Source organism: Pelophylax lessonae, assembly GCF_965119305.1.
Source record: "Pelophylax lessonae genome assembly, chromosome: 2".
In the NCBI taxonomy this organism is placed as follows: Eukaryota; Metazoa; Chordata; class Amphibia; order Anura; family Ranidae; genus Pelophylax; species Pelophylax lessonae.
The window spans coordinates 462236425-462257952 of record NC_138769.1 but is presented as its reverse complement, the minus strand read 5'-3'; the positions used below and the strand labels follow the sequence as shown (position 1 = coordinate 462257952).

The following is a 21528-nucleotide window of genomic DNA, read 5'->3' as shown; positions in this document are numbered from 1 at the left end:
TTACCACCTTACAGGTATCGAGACATCCTTGTCTTCCGAGTAGGTGCACAAAATAAATCGCTCATCGCATGGAGCCAGAAAGATTTTTCATAGTGTAGCATGATTTATTCGAGTATATAGTTAAAATACATGTTCATTTATAATAAAAAGCAAGAGCTAGACTCTCCTCAAAGTCTGCCGCTCCTCAGCACGGATGCGGCGGACAGATGCTGTTTTGTAGGTCCAGTCCTGGACGCGTTAAGGTTTAGGCTAACCTTACATTAACAGTTGTCTTCCATAGTAAAACGGACAGGAAAATCTTTTGTGGAGCTCTGCAAACCACTACAATGTTTGGAAGATATTTGTGGTGAACACACTGTATTTTTTCTATTCTTTACTCTCCATAGATAAGGGAGGAATAAAGGCTCATTTAGACAGGGCAGGATTAAATAGCCATGTTGTCTTCATGAGTCCTTCATAAGAGAGACTGCAATGCTCTCAGCAGAGCCTTTAATATACTTGTGTTTTCTTTCTTTTTAGCACATAGCTTTGCTAGAGGAGGAAGACATCAACCAATCAACAGATTATTTTTCATATGAACATTTCTATGTTATCTATTGTAAATTCTGGGAGCTGGATACAGACCACGATTTGTATATTGATGAGCAGGACCTTTCCAAACACAATGATCATGGTAGGTCCACCCCATTGAGTGTTCTGTATCGTGTAAACCTACTTGTATCATTACTTTTTTACATTGCTAGGCACACCACATCTATAAAGCTAGAATAAACACAGGATTCTGAGCACCGAACAGCTGCACATTTCTCCTTATTTATCAGTGTGTTCTAAATATGAACTGTCTGTGCTCAACAGGCCACCAATCATATACTCCCTTTCCAATAGGAATCTACTTAATGCTTGTGGACAGCATAAGTTCTTGGCACACATTGATATACTTGGAGTCTTACTGTATTGTTGGTGACATTGTTACTGCTACCACAGCATATAAATCAATCGGTTTTAAATGCTGTTAAACATACTACACTATATAATGTTCTATTTTGTGTTTTCAGTTATGAGGTGTTCTTGATTATGAATGCTTTTGAGGCGTGTGGCTTATATTCTCAGCACCTACTGTACTATGTTTTATGGCATTAGCTTGTGTGTTTGTTGGTATACAGTACACTCTGTTCCTACCTTTTACATACTCATTCTTCCTTTTTAAGTACATCTACAAAAATAGGCCCTGTTTTTGTTTTATAAACCTATGTAAAGCGAAACCTACTAATGTTGCACTTTTCTTTCCTTACCCACAGCCATATCTAGCAGAATAATTGAAAGAATATTTTCGGGAGCTGTAACGCGGTAAGTAGAACATTTTGTGTTCCATTGGCATTTGTATTCTAGCTGGATAAAGAAATGCTGTCTGACAACCTTTTTGTTTTATTAAATTTGGTAAGAACTGGTATAGCGCAGTCCTATTGCGAGTGTTTGCAAAACTGACAAGTGTAGCCCAGTGCAGACAATCCTTCGATGGCCACTCTGGCAGCGATCTGCACCTGTCTAGAGTAACTATATCAGTAAAGTTTGAAGGATCCTCTTTCTCTATATGGTTTCTAATTATGCATTAAAAAATACTGCAGACATCTGTTCTTTCCATTCTCTTTAGTTCTCACTGCAATTCTTCCAGACAGGGTCTATCTAAAGCTGACCTTACACCAGTAGCATTTTACCTGAAAATATTAGTTTTTAGAACGTTTGACTTTCTAATGGTTTGTTTCTAAAGGTTGGTGGGAACATGTAGACCTTTGGGACAATAAGAAAATTGTTCTCGAGCGAATTTCTAACTGTGATTGTGGTCTTTGTTTGGGGAAAATTGTACCTATTGTAAAGAAGCCTGTTTTTAATATGAGGGATTCCATTCAAGTGGCAGGTCTGGACAAAATATTAAGGGCTTTCCAATTAAATATTTGACTCGATAATGCAAGAGTTCTTTTAAGGCGCAACATAGACCTAACAGTCTGATTCATACAGTCTCCTTTAGGTTTACCAACAAGTATCAATTTAGTTGGATAGTTTTATGTAGCTTCTCATTTCATAGTTTTTTGTTGGTTTTATTTGGTTATAGCTAAAGTTCACCACACACGTTATCTGTAGTGTAGGGCCTGCCTGATTGGATACAAACTGACTGGTTAGATGAGATAGGCGGCCATGTCACATAGTTATGATGTATCTAAAGTTGATTGCACAAAGTATCTAACGTGTATGGTGACTAGGCTTGATGTCACATGAAGGATCCTTGGGTGCTTTATATTTTTTTTCTTTTATATTGCAAGCAAGAAGTACTTTGACTCAGCATATTAATGCAAATTACTATTGCAAGCATGGATTTATGTATGTGGAGTGTTAATTATACAGTTACTGTAGGCAGATAGACAGTGGAAATGTTATTTCTGAATATTGTTTTCCAGAGGTCGAAAAGCACAAAAGGAGGGGAAGATAAGCTATGCTGACTTTGTATGGTTTCTTTTATCTGAAGAAGACAAGAAAACACAGACCAGGTGATTACAAGAGTAGCTTTCAATCTTCCCATCCTACTCCAATACTGGCTATGGTGGTTTTTCTATCATAAGAGAATTGTTAAAAGTAGCTATTTTATTTGGGTGCAAAACACAAGCAGCAGTTGTATACTTGCTCTTTTTTTTAACACCTTTCATGGAACACTGTAACAAATGTACATTTTGTTTGTTTTTTTTACAATCTTTCAGTAAAACTAGATTTATAATGTAATTTGTTTTAATATCCTGGAATCTGTACTATAATATATGGAGGTAATTTTTGTTTTACTGGGTTTTGCATAGTGTGTGAAATACAAGCTACAGAAACCGATAGCATGTAAACGGTACAAGTTATCCTAAATATAAGTGGAGCTGCGACAATTGATATTCCACAGAAAATAAAAACAAATGGGTATGATGTAGTTGTGCTAATATGTATGGAGAAACATTGTGCTGCCAGAAGTAGGTGTGTAGAGTGCAGCTAATCTCACATTAAAGTGGTTCTAAAGCCTAGGTGTTTTTTGCCTTAATGCATTTCCTGCATGGGGGTACACAAAGGAGTCTGGAATACCAGCGGGGACCCTGGACAAGGAGATTTGGGGCCACTTTGTGCAAAACCATGTTTTATTATTTTAATACAATAATTTTAGGACTTTAAATAAAACACACATAAAGCTCACCACACATGGATCCAACTGTTTGTGTCAAGTATTGGCTATTTTCCATAGTTGCTTTGCTGCTCTAGTCTCCTGAACATCACAATAGCAGTCCTGTGCTGTATTAAAAGCAGCTGTGTAGATTCAAGGTAAGAGGCGTTATTATTTTGTTGAAAGCTTGATCAGGATATAGATGTGATTCTTTTAATTGTAATATGAGTAGAAGTATAAACTTTTTTTTTTTTTTTTTTTTTTTGTGAAGTTTGGACTTTTTTGTGAAGTTTGGACTTTTTTGTGAAGTTTGGACTTTTTTGTGAAGTTTGGACAAATACTTTCAATCTGTGCACCAGAGGAGCCTGGTAGCAGATGTGCTACTGGGATTGTGGCTGCACTGCAAGCCGAAAACCTTCCAAGGATTTTAGCAAAGTTCACTGTAGAATCCTACCTCCTGTCACTTATAATGAAATGCACACCGATTCTTTGTATAGGTTGGAATATGAAAAAATGGGTAAATGCATACCTGCTTTTTGCATAATGTAGGCTCTGCTTCCTGGCAAGGCCATGAGTATCCTCTTGCTGCAAGGCTGTTTTATCTTTAATTTTCCATGTCCTATTTTCCTATACAATCCTTTGTGGGGAAAATACATTAGATGGTGGATAAAATGGAAATACTGAAGCAGATTTTCACTGTTTAGTGGCTCAGTATATCAGACAACATCTGTTATGTCTGCATATGCTCAGCAGGAGGTTGCCCTGCCTATGAAGTGTAAGCAACTTTAATGCAGTTCTGTGGTTTTTTTTTTTTTTTTTTTGGCTAAACATTTTTTGTCTCTCCTAATTCAGCATTGAGTACTGGTTTCGCTGCATGGACTTGGATGGTGATGGTGTGTTATCTATGTATGAGCTGGAGTATTTCTACGAGGAACAGTGTCAAAAAATGGAAAGTATGGCCATTGAGCCCTTATCTTTTGAGGATTCTCTATGTCAGATGTTGGATCTTGTCAAACCACAATGTGAAGGTATATTGCTTTATATTAAAGGTTACATTCTGTAAATTCTCTGACCATTTAGAAAGATTGTTTTTTTTGTGGTTTTATTTTTTTTACCAGGTAAAATTACGCTCCATGACCTGAAGAAATGCAAGCAGGCAAATTTATTCTTGGACACATTTCTGAACCTGGACAAATATTTAGACCATGAGCAGAAAGAGCCTTTTTCTACGGTACGGGTAAGTGGCACACAGTACAGTTGGTAAACCTGCTGTCTTCAGGGAAATGTTATCTCACTGAATATATGCATCCTGTAGGTTGAAAACGAAGGACAGGAACTTACAGACTGGGAAAAGTATGCTGCAGAAGAGTATGCCATCTTAGTAGCAGAAGAGGCTGCAACAGAACAGTGGAATGATGGGTAAGAAAACAATGTGAGGCTAAACCTTAAACATCTTGTTATAGGGAACAGTGATCTGTATGTTAATGGTATAATGAATGGCATTATTGAACATGCATGCTTGTTCGCACAGCCAGTGAGCAGCTGCACACAACATGCATCTAGCCACGATCAGCTCAGATAATCGCTAGCTGTGCAAACAAGCGCAAGTAGCTGCATTCCCCAACAGCCTGTCTTTGCAATGTACAGGCTCAGTGGCCTGACAAACCCAGTAGCATGCCTCCTGGATGACATCTCACCCAACCTTTCTATCGTAAATGCATGCTGATGCACCCCAGTTGCTGTCTTCTACAGAGATGCAACCACAGTAACAAAGTAAGCACCTGGGTTATAGCGGCTCTTATATCAGGACACATGCAACCCTCTCCATTCCACACACCATAACGAAGAGTACCTCTTTGGGGATCCCATCACTTGGTAGTGGTGAATCACAGGCTCAAGGGAACTGGGACAAAAGGGCCAAAGTGCATGGGTTCTGCAGGCTGCCTACAATTTTAACCATTTCTCCCGGAGCATTGTGATTTGTCCAGGTGCCTGATCCGCTCCCTCAAAGCCCTGAATTGCTTTGTGCAGCTACAGACGTTCAATATGAATTCCATTCATTGGGTGGTGACCTCCCTTCATTAACCCCGTGGCCCTTTAAGGGGTTTGGTTTGCTGTGGGGGGGGGGGGGGCTTATGGCCACATTACCACTTTAAATGCCTGTCACAGCAGTCACATGGTCCGTTTAGAAAAAAAAACAACCCCTTCTGTAAGCCGCTGGCCACTGTGCCGGTAGTGCGCACGCTGTCGGCACAGCTCTGTTGGCGCCATTGCATGCAAATATGCACCCACCAAGGCCCAGCTGTCGCGAGGCCGCATTTTTGCTTGCACTCGGCGCTAACAGGTTAAGGGGGGTTTTCTGGCGTACATGGACATCAAGGATGCATACGTGCACGTTCGCGCTTTGTAATTGGGTGAAGCACATTCTCAATTTTTGGAGCTCCCTTCTTATCTGGCCTCCACTTTCTAGGTATTTATCAAGGTGTTGGCCCCAGTCCTTGGGTTACAATGGAGGATTGATATAATTGGTTACTTAAACAACCTGCTCCTGCGAGCGTAAACTCATTCCGCACTGATGAAAACGTAGAGATCACAATGTGCTGCCTGCCGGATTGGAGATGAATCTTGAACCTCAAGTCTGCTGAACCAGGAGACTAAAGTATCTGGTCCTGATACTCAATTCGGCAAAGGCTAAGGTGTTCCTTTACTGGCAGTCAATCTACGGAAACTTGCGACTGGTGTCCAACAGCTTTTGTCCTGCAAACTGTCCTCCCTGCAGTCTTGCATAAGGATGAAGGGAGGATGGTTACAGATGACAGAGAAGGCAACTGTACTAAATGTTTTATTCTCAGTTTTTCATCAAGAAAAGGAGGGGTATACTTACCACAACAGTATTGTTAGCAGCACATCACAGGACGTACCGCTGTGGCTAACAGAGGCTGAAATCAAGGAAAGACTTGATAAGTTTAAAACGCAAATAAATCACCAGGAGCACATGGCTTACACCCAAGAGCACTCAAGGAAATCAGTCGGATTATATCTAGACCGTTGTTCATAATCTTTGCGGACAGTATACTGGCAGGAACTGTAACAGCTGACTGGAGGAAAGCCAATGTGATACCAATATTCAAAAAAGGGCAGAGACCTATTCCGGGAAACTATAGGCCAGTCAGCCTAACATCAATAGTATGTAAATTATTGGAGGGGATAAGGGACTATATCCAAGAATTTGAGGACAGCAGTATCAGTAGTAGTAGTAATTGGCATGGGTTCAAAAAGGGACATTCTTGTCAGACAAATCTGTTAACATTCTACGAGGAGGTGAACAACCAACTAGACACGGGGAGGCCTGTTGATGTTTTTGCGAAGGCATTAGATACAGTTCCCCATAAAACACTTAATCTACAAGCTAAGGACTGCAGGCATCGACCACAAGGTTTGTTCTTGGATAGAAAACTGGTTACATGGGCGTGGCCAAAGGGTAGTGATAAACGTGTACTCAGACTGGTCTGGAGTGGTAAGTGGGGTACCCCAAGGCTCTGTTCTGGGACCAATTCTGTTCAATTTATTAATAAATAGAGGATGGGATTATTAGGTCAATATCCATTTTTGCAGATGACACAAAATTAGGCAGGGCAATAACTTCACGTCACGACGTAGAAATCTTACAGAAGGACCTGAACAAAAAAACAGCAAATGAGGTTTAATGTGGAGAAATGTAAGGTAATGCATTTTGGAGCTAAAAACAAAAACGCAGAATACTCACTAGGGGGGAACCTCTGGGGGAATCAAGGATGTATAAAGATCTGGTGGTCCTAGTGGAAGATAGACTATGCAATAGCATGCAATGTCAAGCTGCAGCTGCCAAAGCCGGCAGAAAATTAGCATGCATACAGAAGGGAATATATTCCAGAGATAAAACTATAATCCTGCCACTTTATAGAAACTCTGGTCCAGCCACATCTGGAGTATTCTGTCCAGTTCTGGTCACCATTCCTCAAAGGGGACCTGCTGGAACTGGAGAGAGTCCAAAGAAGAGCAACTAAACGAATTAGGGGATTGGAAGACCCGAATTACGAGAAGCGATTACCCGCACGTAACTTTTTCTCCCTGGAGAAAATACGCCTAAGAGGGGACGTGATTGCGATTTACAAATACCTCAATGGGGATCCCAGAATAGGAAATAAACTATTTAGTCTAAGAGTGTAAGAGGATACGTGGCCACACAATGATTAGAGGACAAATGGGAAAAATCAAAATGGGACAAATCTGCTTCCCTGGACAACCAGATTCATCTGGACTGGTCGATAAGGGGCTCCCTCTTCTGGTGGCTTTTGTTTCCTTTCCTACAGGCAGGTCCTTTCTTATGTTTCACTGGATTGTAGTCACGATAGATGCCAGTCGGTCTGTCTGGTTGGGGAGGGGTCCAGGATCTGAGTTCAGCACAGAGTTGCTGGACACTGAAGGAGGCTTGGCTGTCCAGTGTCCTGGCGCTGCAAGTGATCGGGTTGTGGACACTGGACAGACCTTCTCCAGGGGTGCCTGGTCAGAATCGAATGGGACAACACTATCGTAGTGGTCTGTTGACCATCAAGGTGGCACAAGAAGTGCGGCAGCATGCTGGAGGCATTGTGCATTCTTCAGTAGGTGGAACAGTACATTTTGGCTCTCTACCGTGCACATCGCCATTGTCCAGAATTGGCAGGCAGATTAATTCTGGAACCCTTCCCTGATCCAGGGTATGATGACTGATGTGTTCTGTCAGATCTGCATATGCTGGGAGACCCCGCACATGGAACTTCTGCCATCTCACCTCCAATAGGAAGGTATTGAGGTTCTCGGCCAGTGTGAGGGGACCCTCTAGCGAACGCAACGAATGCGCTGGTGGCACCGTGGGATCAGTATCGCCTAATTTGCACGTTTCCCTCTCTCAGGGGGCTTCTTCGACTTCTTCTGCACAGGATTTGATGGCCCCCAGACTGGCATCTGCATCAGTCCGTGGTATGCCAACATGGTGCAGTTGGTCACGGACACCCCCCTGACTGTTGCCTCTTCAAGAGGATCTCCTGCCCCAGGGTCCAGTCTACCACCCTGCTTTGCTTTACTATCTCTGGCTTTGACAGCATGGCAATTGAAAACCAGGTCCCCACAATTTTTTGAAAACTTTTGATCCCCTTAATGTAGAAGGCACGCGAGTCTACCTCTCCGATGATATGTCATGGCACTTGAACGGCCTTATAGTGCCTGGTGCAAGGCCCTGGGGGTCCATCCGCACTCCTTATTGGTGTCCTTGGTTTTAGCCTTTCTCCAATGTGGTGTTGAACAAAAGCTTGCCTTGAGCACCCTTAAGGGCCAGGTTTCTGCCTTTTTGTGATCTTCTTTCAGCGTTCTTTGGCCATTAATTTCTTGATTTCATACTTTTATTCATGAGGTACGCCATTTGGCGCCCCCTGTGTGTTCCACATTGCTGCCGTGGGATCTAATTTTTGGTTCTTTTTGTTCTCCAAAATCCTCCCTCTGAGAACATTCAGGATGTTCCCTTTCTTACTTTCTCAAAGTTTCCTCCTTGGTCCCAATCACTTCTGCAAGTCGGGTGTCTGAACTGGCGGCTTTATCTTGTAAGTCTTCCCCCATCTTCCCCAGGTGATTGTTCAGGCATACGCCATTAAGGGTCAGTCTCTTCCCTTTCCCATTCTGCCACAATCCACCAAGGTAATTAGTGCCTCCTGAACGTTCCAACAGGTGGGTCTGTGTCTCTCACGTCTGCAAGGGTGCTACCTGGTCATCTGTGCACACTTTTACAAAATGTAACCATGTTTGTGTTTGCATTTTCAGGTGCTTGTTTTGGCCACGAGGTTTTGCAGGCTGCTGTTTAACCACTTCCGGACCGCCCACTGTGTATATATACGTTGGTAATTTGACGTTAAATACCGGAGTTATGGCAGCAGATAGCCACCATAACCCCAGTATTTTTTTAAACCGCAGGCGGTCCTCTTTAACATAAAAGATGCTCCCAGCAGGGGTGCCCCTTCCCGCTGCTTCCCAGTCGTCTTCCCTGCTTACCAGAGCCGTTGGTTCCGGGGAAAACGATCTGGTCCTCTCTTCTTAGACAGGAAGTCGAGTAAGGGCAAGATGGCCCCCACTCGACTCCATGGCCTTGGAGGACCGACGTTGCTTCCTCCCAACGGCCTTAAGGGGCCTTTTTTTTTTTTTTTTTTTTTTTTTTTTTTTTTTTTTTTTTTTTTTGCTCTTTTAGTGTAGATCTGAGGTCTTTTTGACCCCAGAGCTCACATTCGAAAGGACCTGTCCTGCTTATTTCTATTACAAGGGATGTTTACATTCCTTGCAATAGGAATAAAAGTGATAAAAACATTTTTTTTGAAGGGACAGTGTAAAAATAAAAAACAAAAGATAAAATAGGAAAAAAAATTAAAGCGCCCCATCCCGGTTAGCTTGCGCGCAGAAGCGAAGGCATACGCAAGTCACACCTACATATGTAAACTGTGTTCCAACCACACATGTGAGGTATCACCACAATTGTTAGTGCGGGAGAAAAAATTCTAGCCCTAGACCTCCTCTGTAACTCTAAACTGGTAACCTGGTAGAAATTTTAAAAATGTCGCCTATAAAGATTTTGAAGTACCGATGTTTGTTGCCTTTCCACGAGCATACTCAATTTTGAAGCATGACAGGTTTGGTATCTATTTACTCAGCGTAACATTATCTTTCACAATATAGGAAAAATGGGCTAACTTTACTGTTTTCGAAAAAAATAGCATTTGTAAGACCGCTGCGCAAATACAGTGTGATAAAAACAAAAATACAGTAAACCCCCCCCTCCATCGCGGGGGTTACATTCCAGACCCACTCGTGATAACTGAAAATCCGAGAAATAGAAATATTTAAAAACACAACTACTGTACAGTAGATGGACTTCTGATGGTCTTAAATCCCTGTGTCATTTCTTCCGCCCATTGGTCTGAATAACACACGTGTCATTGTAAGTCTGCCTTATCGTGTGTGAATAATGGGTTATCTGCTGTGCTATGTACCGGGACCGCGAAAACTGAACCGCGATAGAACGGGGGTTTACTGTATCCCTTTTCGTCTTTTGACGAACACTACACCCACCCCTCTGTCTGGGATTATACTTACTTGCTTTGTGACTAACTGGCTTGCCTATAGCAGAGAGGGAGGTTTTAGAACAGCTAGGACTGCTCTTTGGCTGCGCTCTGTTCTTTTCTGCCTAATGTCCTACTGAAGGTGGCACTATAAAACCCTATGGTCAAGGAAGTGAAAAGCTGTGTCTGTCATAGAACTCGGAGAAAGGGATTTTACAATGAATAACAAAAATCCATTTGTTTTCTGGACTATGCAGTCAAACATTAAAGTCCTTCTGCAGAGTTTTTCTGGAGTGGGGCTGTTACATCTGAATCCTTGAAACTGCATACTGTAAAACAGTTATTTTACTTTTATTTAGAATGGCTTCAGCAACAAGTGCTGGTAGTTAACGTGGGCTGTTAAGAGTAATCTTGTGTTTAAAAAGTTGCTCCTAAGTGTGCACCGTTTAGGAAATATTTGCTTTAGATGCAGCTTGTGACGTTCCTGGCGCACGTGCTCTGAAGGAGCGGCATACCTGTGTCGTTTGTTCAGAGTGGCACCGAAACAGTGACTCCCGCGCACATGTGCAGTAGTGACTTCTTTGCCGGCTCGGTCATTCAGATCGCCGAAGCCTGCAAACCCGGACTAAAGACTGGATGGAGAGGGAAGCCCCCTCAACAGTGACGTGTGATGCCTGAGGGCTTTATTTTCAGGAAAGTCTGTCATATTGTGCTAGTATGCGAGGCATACTAGCACATTATGACTTGAACTACCCTGTGCGCTTTTTTTTTTTTTTTTTTTTTTTTTCTCCCCTTTTTTTTTCCCCGGTGGTTATTTGCTTTCGGCACAGTCCTATAAGAAGTGTGATTGGTGAAAAAAATTATTATTCAGTCTAGTTCCATGTAACCTCAGCCATTACAGCAGCAACACCATCCATGTACCCCATACAAATTAAATATAACTTGAAAGTGGTACTCTGCAGTGTTAATTGTAATACACTAGACTATGTAATAAGGAGAGGCAAGTTAACCTCTCTGCTTCCTGTCCCTTCAGGTGGGTTGGGCCTATCTCTTGGTGGTGCTGTCATGGGGGTTACATGGAAATGCAATTCCCGGTAAGAGAACCTACATTTTTTTTTTTTCCTAGGCCATAAGCCTTCCTGTTTTAGCCAATAAAACTGATTTTATATATCCTGTAACTCCCCATCCAAACCTAAAACAAATTATCTGTGCACACAGGTATATAGAAAAATATAATGTCCACCGGAATTTGATCCTTGGGAAATGTTTGTTTGGTATTCTTAGCTTTATATTTAATCTCTCCTTTTGATTGGATAGATGGGTTTAAAAGATACAAAATGAATTTCATTACCATCCAATCCCAGAAAAAAAAGGAACACTACATATGTAGCATAATGGGAACTAGTACGCTACACACAATGTCTATGCAAACTATAATCTGATTGTACAATTTCCTGTAAACGGATTACTAGTAGTGCAAGAACCTACTCGGATATAGTTTGAACATATAGGTCGGGCCCTAACACTTAGTTTTTGATATCTATCTATAAAATATTGTGTATATTTAAAGTGATTGTAAAGTCTTGTTTATTTATTTTTTGATTAAAAAAAAAAAAAAAACATGTTATACTTGCCTCCTCTGTGCAGTTGGTTTTTGCACAGAGCAGCCTGGATCCTCCTCTTCTCAGGTCCCTCATTCCAGCTTCTGGCCCCTCCTCCCTTCTGTCGAGTGCCTCCACAGCAAGCGGCTTGCTATGGGGGCAGCCGAGCTGCAGCTCTGTGTCCATTCAGACACGGAGCTGCTGTTTTGCCCCGCCCCACTCTCTCTTGATTGGCTAACTGACTTTGCTTGACAGTCGCAAGAGTCAATGGCACCACGTGTCCCAGCCAATCAGAAATGGGAGTCCCAGAAGGCCAAGAGACTGTGGACATCGTTGGACAAAGGACCTCAGGGGTGCTGGGGAGGCTGCTACACCCAGGTTTTTTATCTTAATGCAAAGAATGCATTAGGATAAAAAAATGCCTGACTTTACAACTCCTTTTAGGTTTCTTGCATGGCCATCTTAAACAGTTATGTAGTTTGGGCATACCTGTATGCCTAGATCTCCTACGGCTCCAGGGGTGTCTGCAATCCCTGAGACCAGCTGGCTTTTTGTCAGCCTGGTCTGTCTTAAGACAGATTTTTTTTTCTTTTTTTTTTTTTTTTTTTTTTTTTACGCAAAACTGAGAACAATGGGAGGAATTATCAGAGTTCTGCAAGCACAAGCCCTTTTGTTAATTAGGGGCAATCGGTTCTCTGTTGTGTGGCTGTGACAGGCACAGAACCGAAAACATGGGAGCTGCAGCGGCCAGCTCTGATCTGTCTGCCTGTTGTCCCCCCCATTATAATGGCGCAGAAAGCTTAGTTAACTCCCCAGAATATATTTAGACACGTGTTAATAAAGTAGTAGTAAACCTAAAAACAAAAATGTAAGATATTGCAGCTTACCAATCCTTAAATGTACTTGTTTTCTTTTACACTTTCTTTCCTTTTATTTTCAACTAGTCATCTAAGCAGTAATACACTTTGTCTGAGGGTGTCTCCACTCGAGGAGCAATAGATCGTCTTTTTGAACAGCAGCATTGGCAATCTGGGGAGAAGGTAGGGTTAGATGTGCTAGCAAATTAAGATAGAAATGACAAACTAATTTACAGTGCCGTGAAAAAGTATTCATACCGCTTGAAAATTTTTACATTTTGTTTGTCACGTTACAACCAAAATTCATTGTATATTGGGATTTTATGTGATAGACCAACACAAAGTGGCACATAATTGTGAAGTGGAAGAAAAATGATAAGTTACTTTAAAAATTATTTACAAATATCTGAAAAAGTGTGGCATTAATTTGTAATCGGCCCCCTTTTACAATGATACCCCTAACTAAAATCTAGTGGAACCAAATGCCTTCTGAAGTCACCATTATGGTAAATAGAGTGTGTGTGTGTGTGTGTGTGTGTGTGTTTGTGTGTAATTTTATTCTCAGTATAAATACAGCTGTTCTGTGAAGCCTTCAGAAGTTTTTTTAGAAAAACGTAGTGAACAAACCCCGCTTCTTGAAGGCCAAGGAACACACCAGATAGGTCAGGGATAAAGTTGTGGAGAAATTTAAAGCAGGGTTAGGTTATAAAAAAAAAAATATCCCAAGCTTTGAATATCTCATGGAGCACTACTCAATCCATCATCCGAGAATTAGGTTTGCAGTTGTGCCATACCCCTAACAAGACATGGCTGTCCACCTAAACTGACAGGCCGAGCAAGGAGAGCATTAATCAGAGAAGCAGCCAAGAGGTCCATGGTAACTCTGGAGGAGCTGCAGAGATCCACAGCTCAGGTAGAAGAATCTGTTCACAGGACAACTATTAGTCGAGCACTCCACAAATCTGGCCTTTTATGGAAGAGTGTCAAGAAGAAAGACAGACATAAGGAGTCCCGTTTGCAGTTTGCGAGAAGCAATATGGGGAAGGCAGCAAACCTGTGGAAGAAGGTGCGCTGGTCAGATGACACCAAAATTTAACTTTTCTCTTTTGTTCATTAATGGACACAGCTCCTGATCTTCATAACCATTTGGTTATACTGCCCCCCCACAGGAGTAAGACACTAGGCAGAAAAAGAATCTGGCTAGGCCTGTGGGCAGTCCCAGCGAATATACTCCCTCTCTCTGCCATAGGTACTTAGCTTTTTTTTCTGCCTAGTCAGGAGTAAAGACCTATTTCCTTGCTGGGATCGTTGGTCCTGGCAAATTTTTTTCTTTTTAGATAGAATTTTTTTTCCCCCTGTTGTTGTTTTTTTTTTTTTTTTTTTCCCCAGTAAGATCTACAGTCAACTGTGGGACTGGGCAAAAGGTGAGTGCGCGCAGACCTCAGCTCCGCACTAGGTCAGCCGAGGCATAGCCCTACCAGACAGGGACTGGCCTGTGAGTTAAATGCCTCGTCTGGACGCATACGACTGGGTCTCAGCCATAGTCGCAGGGTTCCTCCTGGCCGACAGTCACCCTTTTTCAATGACGAGGGGTTCTGTCTGAAGCGGTGCCGGTCTGGTTTCTGGTATGGTGAGTAGCTGTCCCGACCCTCCCCTCTCCCTGGAGGGTTTTGGGGTGGACATGTGCCTCTCCTTAGGACGGTCAGACCCCAGGGTTCCCCTCCTTGTCAGGCACCCCCCATCTGCTGGCTACCTGATCGACTGTGCAGGGGGGGTTTACCTGGTGGGGGCTCCTGCCAGCCCCCCCTGTCCTGCTTGGACCCGTCCTTGAGGCCTAGGGATCCCTCTGGGTCCCTGGGAGCCTCGTAGTACTGCGAGGGGCCGCCATTATGCTGTAGCCTGTGTGTTTTCTATGCACGGCAGCCATGTTTTTGTAGTCCGGTGGTCATTTTGCGGTGGTTTGCCATTGAAAATAGCAGGGGCCATGACAGTGGAGCCCTGTGGGCGGTGGGAGCCCCTCTTTATGCCCTGGTGCGGACTCCTGGATCTTTTTCACTTTCTTATCGCTGCACGTGGAATGCAGATTATCCTGGTGGCTGCAGGTGCCTGGTTCTGCTGGGTCGTGAGTCTGGTGGGGTTCTTTCCCTCTCTGCTGAGGATTGCTTGGTGTTTCGTGCCTGGCAACTGGGTTGCTCTGCCAGTACGTGGGAGTTGTACCTTTGCAGTGTGTTACACTTTTTGTGGGGTCATGGGAGTCTTTGGAGCACATCTCCCCACCTAATCCCCTCTCTGAGGCTGCGGGGCCCTCCGGATCTCAACCATCCATCGATGCACTGACCGCGGTCCTGGAGTCCTTTGTGTCCCGGGTGGAAGTGGCTTTCAGGCGACAGGATGGTAAAAAGCGGTGGTGGACCCTCCGGTTTCCAGATTGAACAAGGCAACTATGATTCTGGTTGAGGAGTCCCCAGCCTTTGAGGATCCAGGTGACAGGAAAGTGGAGGCTGTGGCCCGCAATATGCAAACTCTTGCTGGTTCGTCACTGAGGCCAGTATTCCCCATTGCCCTGGTGTCGCCAACTCGAAGTGGGCTAAGCTTTTACGCTATGACCTGGAGGGAGAACAGCTCCCCCCCCTGCCTTTGCCTGAGCTGGTGGACCAGCTGGTCCAGGGGCTGCAGTTTATCTGTAATGCCTCTTTGGATGCAGCTCCCCTAGTGGCTCGGCTCTGTTTCAGCAGTGGTCCTTCAGTGTGTCTTTTGGCTCAAATGCTGGTCTGTGGACCAGACTTCTAAAAAGGCCTTGGCTGATCTCCCCTTTCAAGGCGATCGCCTGTTTGGAGCTACCCTTGATGACATCATTAAAGGTCTCACAGGGGGAAAGAGTACTTTTCTTCCACAGGCTACTAAGGGCAAGGGACCTCGTCAAAAATGTGGGCCCTCCTTCTCAGCCCAAAATGAGCTTTTTTTTTTTTTTTTCGTCCCCCAGGGATGACTGACATGGGCTTGAAGCCTTTCAGGGCCTCTTCTCAAGGATCTAAATGAACCTGGTCTGGTAAGCTGAGAGTGGGCTTCTCCATACCCGCAGACAAGGCTCCTTCTGCATGAAGTTGCGCCCTCGCCCGTATCGAGGGTGGGGAGAACGTCTTTGTTCGTTTCCGGAGCCGTGGACTTCCTTGGTACAAGACAAGTTGGTCCACAAAGTAATTTGGTCCGGCTACCAGTTCGAGTTTCACTCTTGTCCCCCAGCAAGGTTCCTTCCTTCCAACTTGCGCCTGCCCCCGGACCGTTTACAGGGTCTGTTTTGGGGCAGTACAAGACCTGTTGCTTCAAAGAGTGATTCTCCCGGTTCTGACTTTGGAACGTTTTCAGGGTTTTTACTCAAACCTGTTTACAGTTCTCAGGAAGGAAGGCAAAGTGCGTCCAGTGCTGAACTGCTTTGTGCGGGTGCAGAAGTTCAGGATGGAGTCCATTTGCATGGTGGTGGCATCCCTGCATCAGGGAGATTTTTTTTTTTACCTCAATCGACCTCAAGGATGCTTACCTTCACATTCCAATATGTGCCGGTTACCAGCCAGGGGCGTACCATGGGGTTGGCGAGAACGGCGCCCGCCAGGGGCGCAGGCCAGGGGGGGGGGGGGCGCAAAATCAATCGGTTAACAGTGTTAACAGTTGGCAGTTATTGCTCCCCGCCCCGCGCTCAGCCTGCGCCCCCAGGCAGCCATCACTTACCTTGCCTGTTCGCGGCGGCCCAAGTGTGCTGTGCTGCGGTGTCCTATTGGCTCCCCCTGCTATAAGGTCCGCCCCTCCGCAGCAGACTATTGGTCCTTCCACTGCCCGGCAACTCAAGTGCAGAAGGGGAGGGGCGGTGCATGGTGCGAGTGCACTGAAGATACAGCGGCTGTCGGGCTGTGGAGCGGCTGGGTGGCTGGAGGAGCCCGAAGATGGAGCCCGGAAGCCATGGACAGGTAAGGAGCCGTGACGGCCGGTGCGTTGGGGGCGCAGGGCCAGGGCGCCGCCCCCCCCCCCCCCACACACACATCCATGCAGGTAAGTGCACTGGGGGGGAGGGGCACGCTACGCTGGTCTGCCTGCAATGAAAGGGAGCACACTGATCTCTCTGCATTGAAATGGGGCACATGCTGGTCATTCTACATTGAAGGTGGCACATGCTGGTCATTCTACATTGAAGGTGGCACATGCTGGTCATTCTACATTGAAGGTGGCACATGCTGGTCATTCTACATTGAAGGTGGCACATTGCTGGTCATTCTACATTGAAGGTGGCACATTGCTGGTCATTCTACATTGAAATGGGGCACATGCTGGTCACTCTGCATTGAAAGGGGGCACGCTGGTCATTGTGCATTGAAAGGGGGCACGCTGGTCATTGTGCATCCCATTTAAAGTATTTTTTATTTTATTTAATACACTCTCTTATATTTAGACTCTTACTTTATTTAATACTTATGGATATTTTTCACATAACACCAGATCTACACACATTTGCATAGTTTTCTGTCATGTTTTATCAGACCTTCTATTGATATACTACTTTACCAGAATCTCTTTTTGCACACCATCCTAAAGCTGGTAAGCTCAGACCATTCCCCAGCACTGTTTTAGACACAACAACCCCTGTGTAGATGTACACATGAATAACCCATATCCTTTTGGGGGGGGGCGCCGATGTAGCTCCTCGCCAAGGGCGCTGGATACCCTAGGTACGCCTCTGTCACCAGCACTTCCTCCGCTCTGCTGTGGGAGAGGAGCATTATCAGTTTGTGGCGTTACCCTTTTGGTCTCACCTCTGCTCCTGGGGTCTTCACAAAAGTGTTAGCCCCGGTGCTAGCATTGTTAGCCAGAGTACTCCTTCCTCTGGACAAAATCCAAAAATTTGCAGGTTGCAATTCCTCTCCTGCTGTCCAGCAGATGGTCATCCATCCGGACTTTCATGCAGGTGCTGGGCCTGATGGTGTCTACCTTCGAGGCAGTTCCGTTTGCACAGTTCCATACGAGGTCCCTGCAAAGGGAAATTTTGGTCAACAAGACTCTGCAGTCTCTGGACAATCAGATCCGGCTGAGGCGGGAAACAAAGGAGTCCCTGATATTGTGGCCTTGTTCTCCGGCGCTTCAGCTGGGCAAATCGTTCCTCCCATTGTATTGGACAGTGGTCACCACAGATGCCAGCCTGTCTGACTGGGGAAGCACCCTCGGCAAAAATTCTGCTCAGGAGATCTGGACACTGGAAAAGTCCAGACTACCGATCAATGTCTTGGAACTCTTGAGCGATCAGACTGCCTGGACTATTGGACGGATTGTCTTCAGGGATGTCCAGTACACATTCAATAGGACAATGCCACAGCTGTGGCTTATGTCAATCCCCAAGGGGGCCCAAGATGTGTCCTGGAGGTAGCTGGCATTCTAAGGTGGGCAGAACAGTTCATTCCAGCCCTCTCTGCCGTACACATTCCCAAGATGGAAAACTGGCAGGCGGATTACCTCAGTTGGCAGGCGTTGGACCAAGGGGAGTGGTCCCTTCACCTGGAGGCGTTTCATCAGTTGTCTCTGGTGGGGCATCCCCGAGTTGGATCTGTTGGTGTCTCGGCTCAACAGGTGCAGAGGTTTGTGGCTCGGTCACGGGATCCTCTGGTGGATGCCACAGACTCACTGGTGGCCCCATGGGGTCAGTATCGTCTGGTTTATGCCTTCCCTCCTCTCAAGCTTCTGCCAAGACTTCTACGTAGGATTGGGGCAGAAGGGAATTCCGGTCATTCTTAGTGGCTCCAGACTGGCTTCGCCGGGCTTGGTATGCCGATCTGGTGCGGCTGGTTACCTGCATTCCTTGGAAGCTTCCTTTCATGGAGGATCTGCTGTCCCAAGGACCAATCTTTCATTTTGTTTTACAGTCGCTGGCTTTGACGGCTTGACTGTTGAACAGCAAGTGCTGATGGATAGAGGTTTATCTGAGTCAGTGATTTCAACGTTGCTCCATCGATGTTCCATCGTACATGGAAGTCGTTGTGTGGTGTGAGTCTCTTGAGGTTCATCCTCACTTCTCGGTGGCTCAGATCTTTGACCTTCCTTCAACGGGGGGGTTGAACAGAAATTGGCCTCAAGGGCCAGGTGTCGGTTTTGGTGATTTTTTTTTTTTTTTTTTTTTCTTTCAACGACCCTTGGCCACACACACTGGTGTGTACCTTTTCTTCAGGGTGTCCGACATTTGGCTCCTCCAGTGCGGTCTCCTTTGCCACCTTGGGACCTCAATTTGTTTTCGGTCCTCCAGTAGCCTCCCTTTGAGAATTTTTGGGAGATTCCCTTGCTTACGTTGTCTCAGAAGGTGGATTTTTTTGGTGGCTATCACCTGTGTGCGCAGGGTGTCGGAACTAGCCGCATTATCCTGTCGTTCACCTTACTTGGTGATTCACAGAGATAAAGTGGTTCTTTGCCCCTGTCCATTGTTCCTCCCAAAGGCTGTCTCTGATTTCCATTTTAATGAAGACCTTGTGTTGCCTTCACTGTGTCCCAGGCCAAAACATCCTAAGGAACTTTCTTTGCACACCTTGAATGTGGTTTGGGCAAATAGGGTGTACCTGGCAGCTATGGAGTCTTTTTTTTTTTTAGGAATTCAGACTATTTTTGTGCTTACGGATGGGCTTTGGATGGGCTTTGGAAAGGCTTGTGCACTTCCTCTGTGACAATTTCCAGATGGATCAGACAGCCGATAATTCATGCCTATTCTATTAGTGGTCAGGTTCCTCCTTTCCTTCTCAAGGCACACTCTACTCGGATGTTTAGTGCCTCCTGGGCCTTCTGTCGTCATGTGTCAGTCACGCAGGTTTGCAAGGCGGCCACCTGGTCGTCGGTGCACTTTCACAAAGTACTATAAAGTGGATGTTTTGGCTGAATGGTTTTGTAGGCTGCTGTTGAGAGGGCCTGATCCTCTTTGAGGGTATAGCCAGATACTTTTTCTGCCTAGTGTCCTACTCCTGTAGGGGGCAGTATAACTTAATAGTTATGAAGATCAGGAGCGGTTTCCGTCAATGAACATCAGAGAAATGGATTTTACGGTAAGTCAAAAATCCAATTTTTTTTTTGCCTAAAAGCAAAACTATGTGTGTGGCAGAAAATGAACACTGTACATCACCCTGAGCACACCATCCTTGCCGTGAAACATGGTGGTGGCGGCATCATATTTTGGGGATGCTTTTCTTCAGCAGGTACAGGGAAGCTGGTCAGAGTTGATGGAAAGATGGATGGAGCCAAATACAGGGAAATCTTAGAAGAAAACTTGTTGGTCTGCAAAAGACTTGAGACTGAGGCAGAGGCTCACCTTCCAACAGGACGACCCTAAACATACAAACTAGAGAACATGTGGTATGTAAAGGATTACTGAGTCCTAACCACCAGTGGTTGACTAAGCACTCCTGTGTGTGAAACATGTTAACCGTAACCTATCCTGTGCTATTGTCCCATGCTTGATGCATAAAGGACGTTTTATTGGAGTACGTTTGTGGTAGGAGACCAGTTTTCTTCCCATTTGCACCCTAAACATACAGCCAGAGCTATAATGGAATGGTCTAAAGCATATTCATGTGTTAGAATAGCCCGGTCAAAGTCCAGACCTAAATCCAATTGAGAATCTGTGGCAAGACTTGAAAACTGCTGTTCAAAGACTCTCTCCATCCAATCTGACAGAGCTTGACAGAGCTTGAGCTGTTTTGCCAAGAGTGGGCAAAAATGTCACATTCCTACATATGCAAAGCTGGTAGAGACCTACCCAAAAAGGCTGCTGTAATTGCAAAAGGTGGTTCTATAAACTATTGATTTTGGGGGGGGGGGGGGGGCGGGCTGAAAATAAATGCATGCCACACTTTTCAGATATTTATATGTAAAACATGTTGAAAACCATTTATCATTTTCCTTCCACTTCACAATTATGTGCCACTTTGTGTTGGTCACATAAAATCCCAATAAAATACATTTTACCTTTTTGGTTGTAACCTGACAATGTGCAAATTTTCAAGGGGTATGAATACTTTTTTAAGGCACTGTGAAATAGAATTCAAGTCCAAAACCCAATTACTTTTAAAGATGCCCCCCCCCCAACACTTCTTCTGACTAACCTGTGTAGGTTTTTTTTGTCTACTTACCCATTTTCAGGTCGTTTCAGTCCAGTTTGGTGATCCAGCTTCCCTAGGTCAGCCAGTGGCAGCTGTATGGGGAGGAGGGAGTGCCCACAATAGATGGGCATTACCAGCCGCTGTTCCTCTCCCCTGTAGCTATCACTGGCTGTGTGACAGTGGAGATCACATGACCAGATAGGAGCAGCATGAATATAGTATACCTATACACATATAGGTATGTATATAGATTTTTCTTACACAGCCAAACTCTAGCTAATGCTTTTTTAACCACTTAAGCCCCGGAAGATTTTACCCCCTTCCTGACCAGGGCCTATTTTGCGATTCGGCACTGCGTGACTTTAACGGACAATTGCGCGGTCGTGCGACGCTGTACCTAAACAAATTTGACGTCCTTTTTTTCCCACAAACAGAGCTTTCTTTTGGTGGTATTTGATCACCTGTGCGATTTTTTTTTTTTTTTTGATCATGCGCTATAAACAAAAAAAGAGCGTCAATTTTGCAAAAATAACATTTTTCACATTTTTTTTTATATGAAATTCCCCAAAAAAAATGTAAAAATCAAAATTTTTAGGCCAATTTGTTTTATGCTACCTATAATTGGTAAAAAAAATCGCAAAAAGC

General features: G+C 44.6%; 1 protein-coding gene across 4 annotated transcripts in view; it reads left to right on the top strand.

Annotated features, from left to right (window-relative positions):
* LOC309546332 (serine/threonine-protein phosphatase 2A regulatory subunit B'' subunit beta-like) overlaps positions 1–21528 on the top strand; it is a 98412-nt gene that overhangs the window by 73582 nt on the left and 3302 nt on the right. For 2 of the 4 annotated variants that reach the window (XM_082245945.1, XM_082245948.1), the window contains 6 exons: positions 520–673; positions 1299–1347; positions 2454–2543; positions 4040–4215; positions 4306–4424; positions 4503–4606. In XM_082245945.1, the coding sequence (XP_082102071.1) occupies positions 520–673; positions 1299–1347; positions 2454–2543; positions 4040–4215; positions 4306–4424; positions 4503–4606 (692 nt within the window). Of the gene's footprint in view, positions 1–519; positions 674–1298; positions 1348–2453; positions 2544–4039; positions 4216–4305; positions 4425–4502; positions 4607–11341; positions 11403–21528 lie in introns of all 4 variants that reach the window. The other 2 variants (XM_082245947.1, XM_082245946.1) reach the window with 2 other exon arrangements.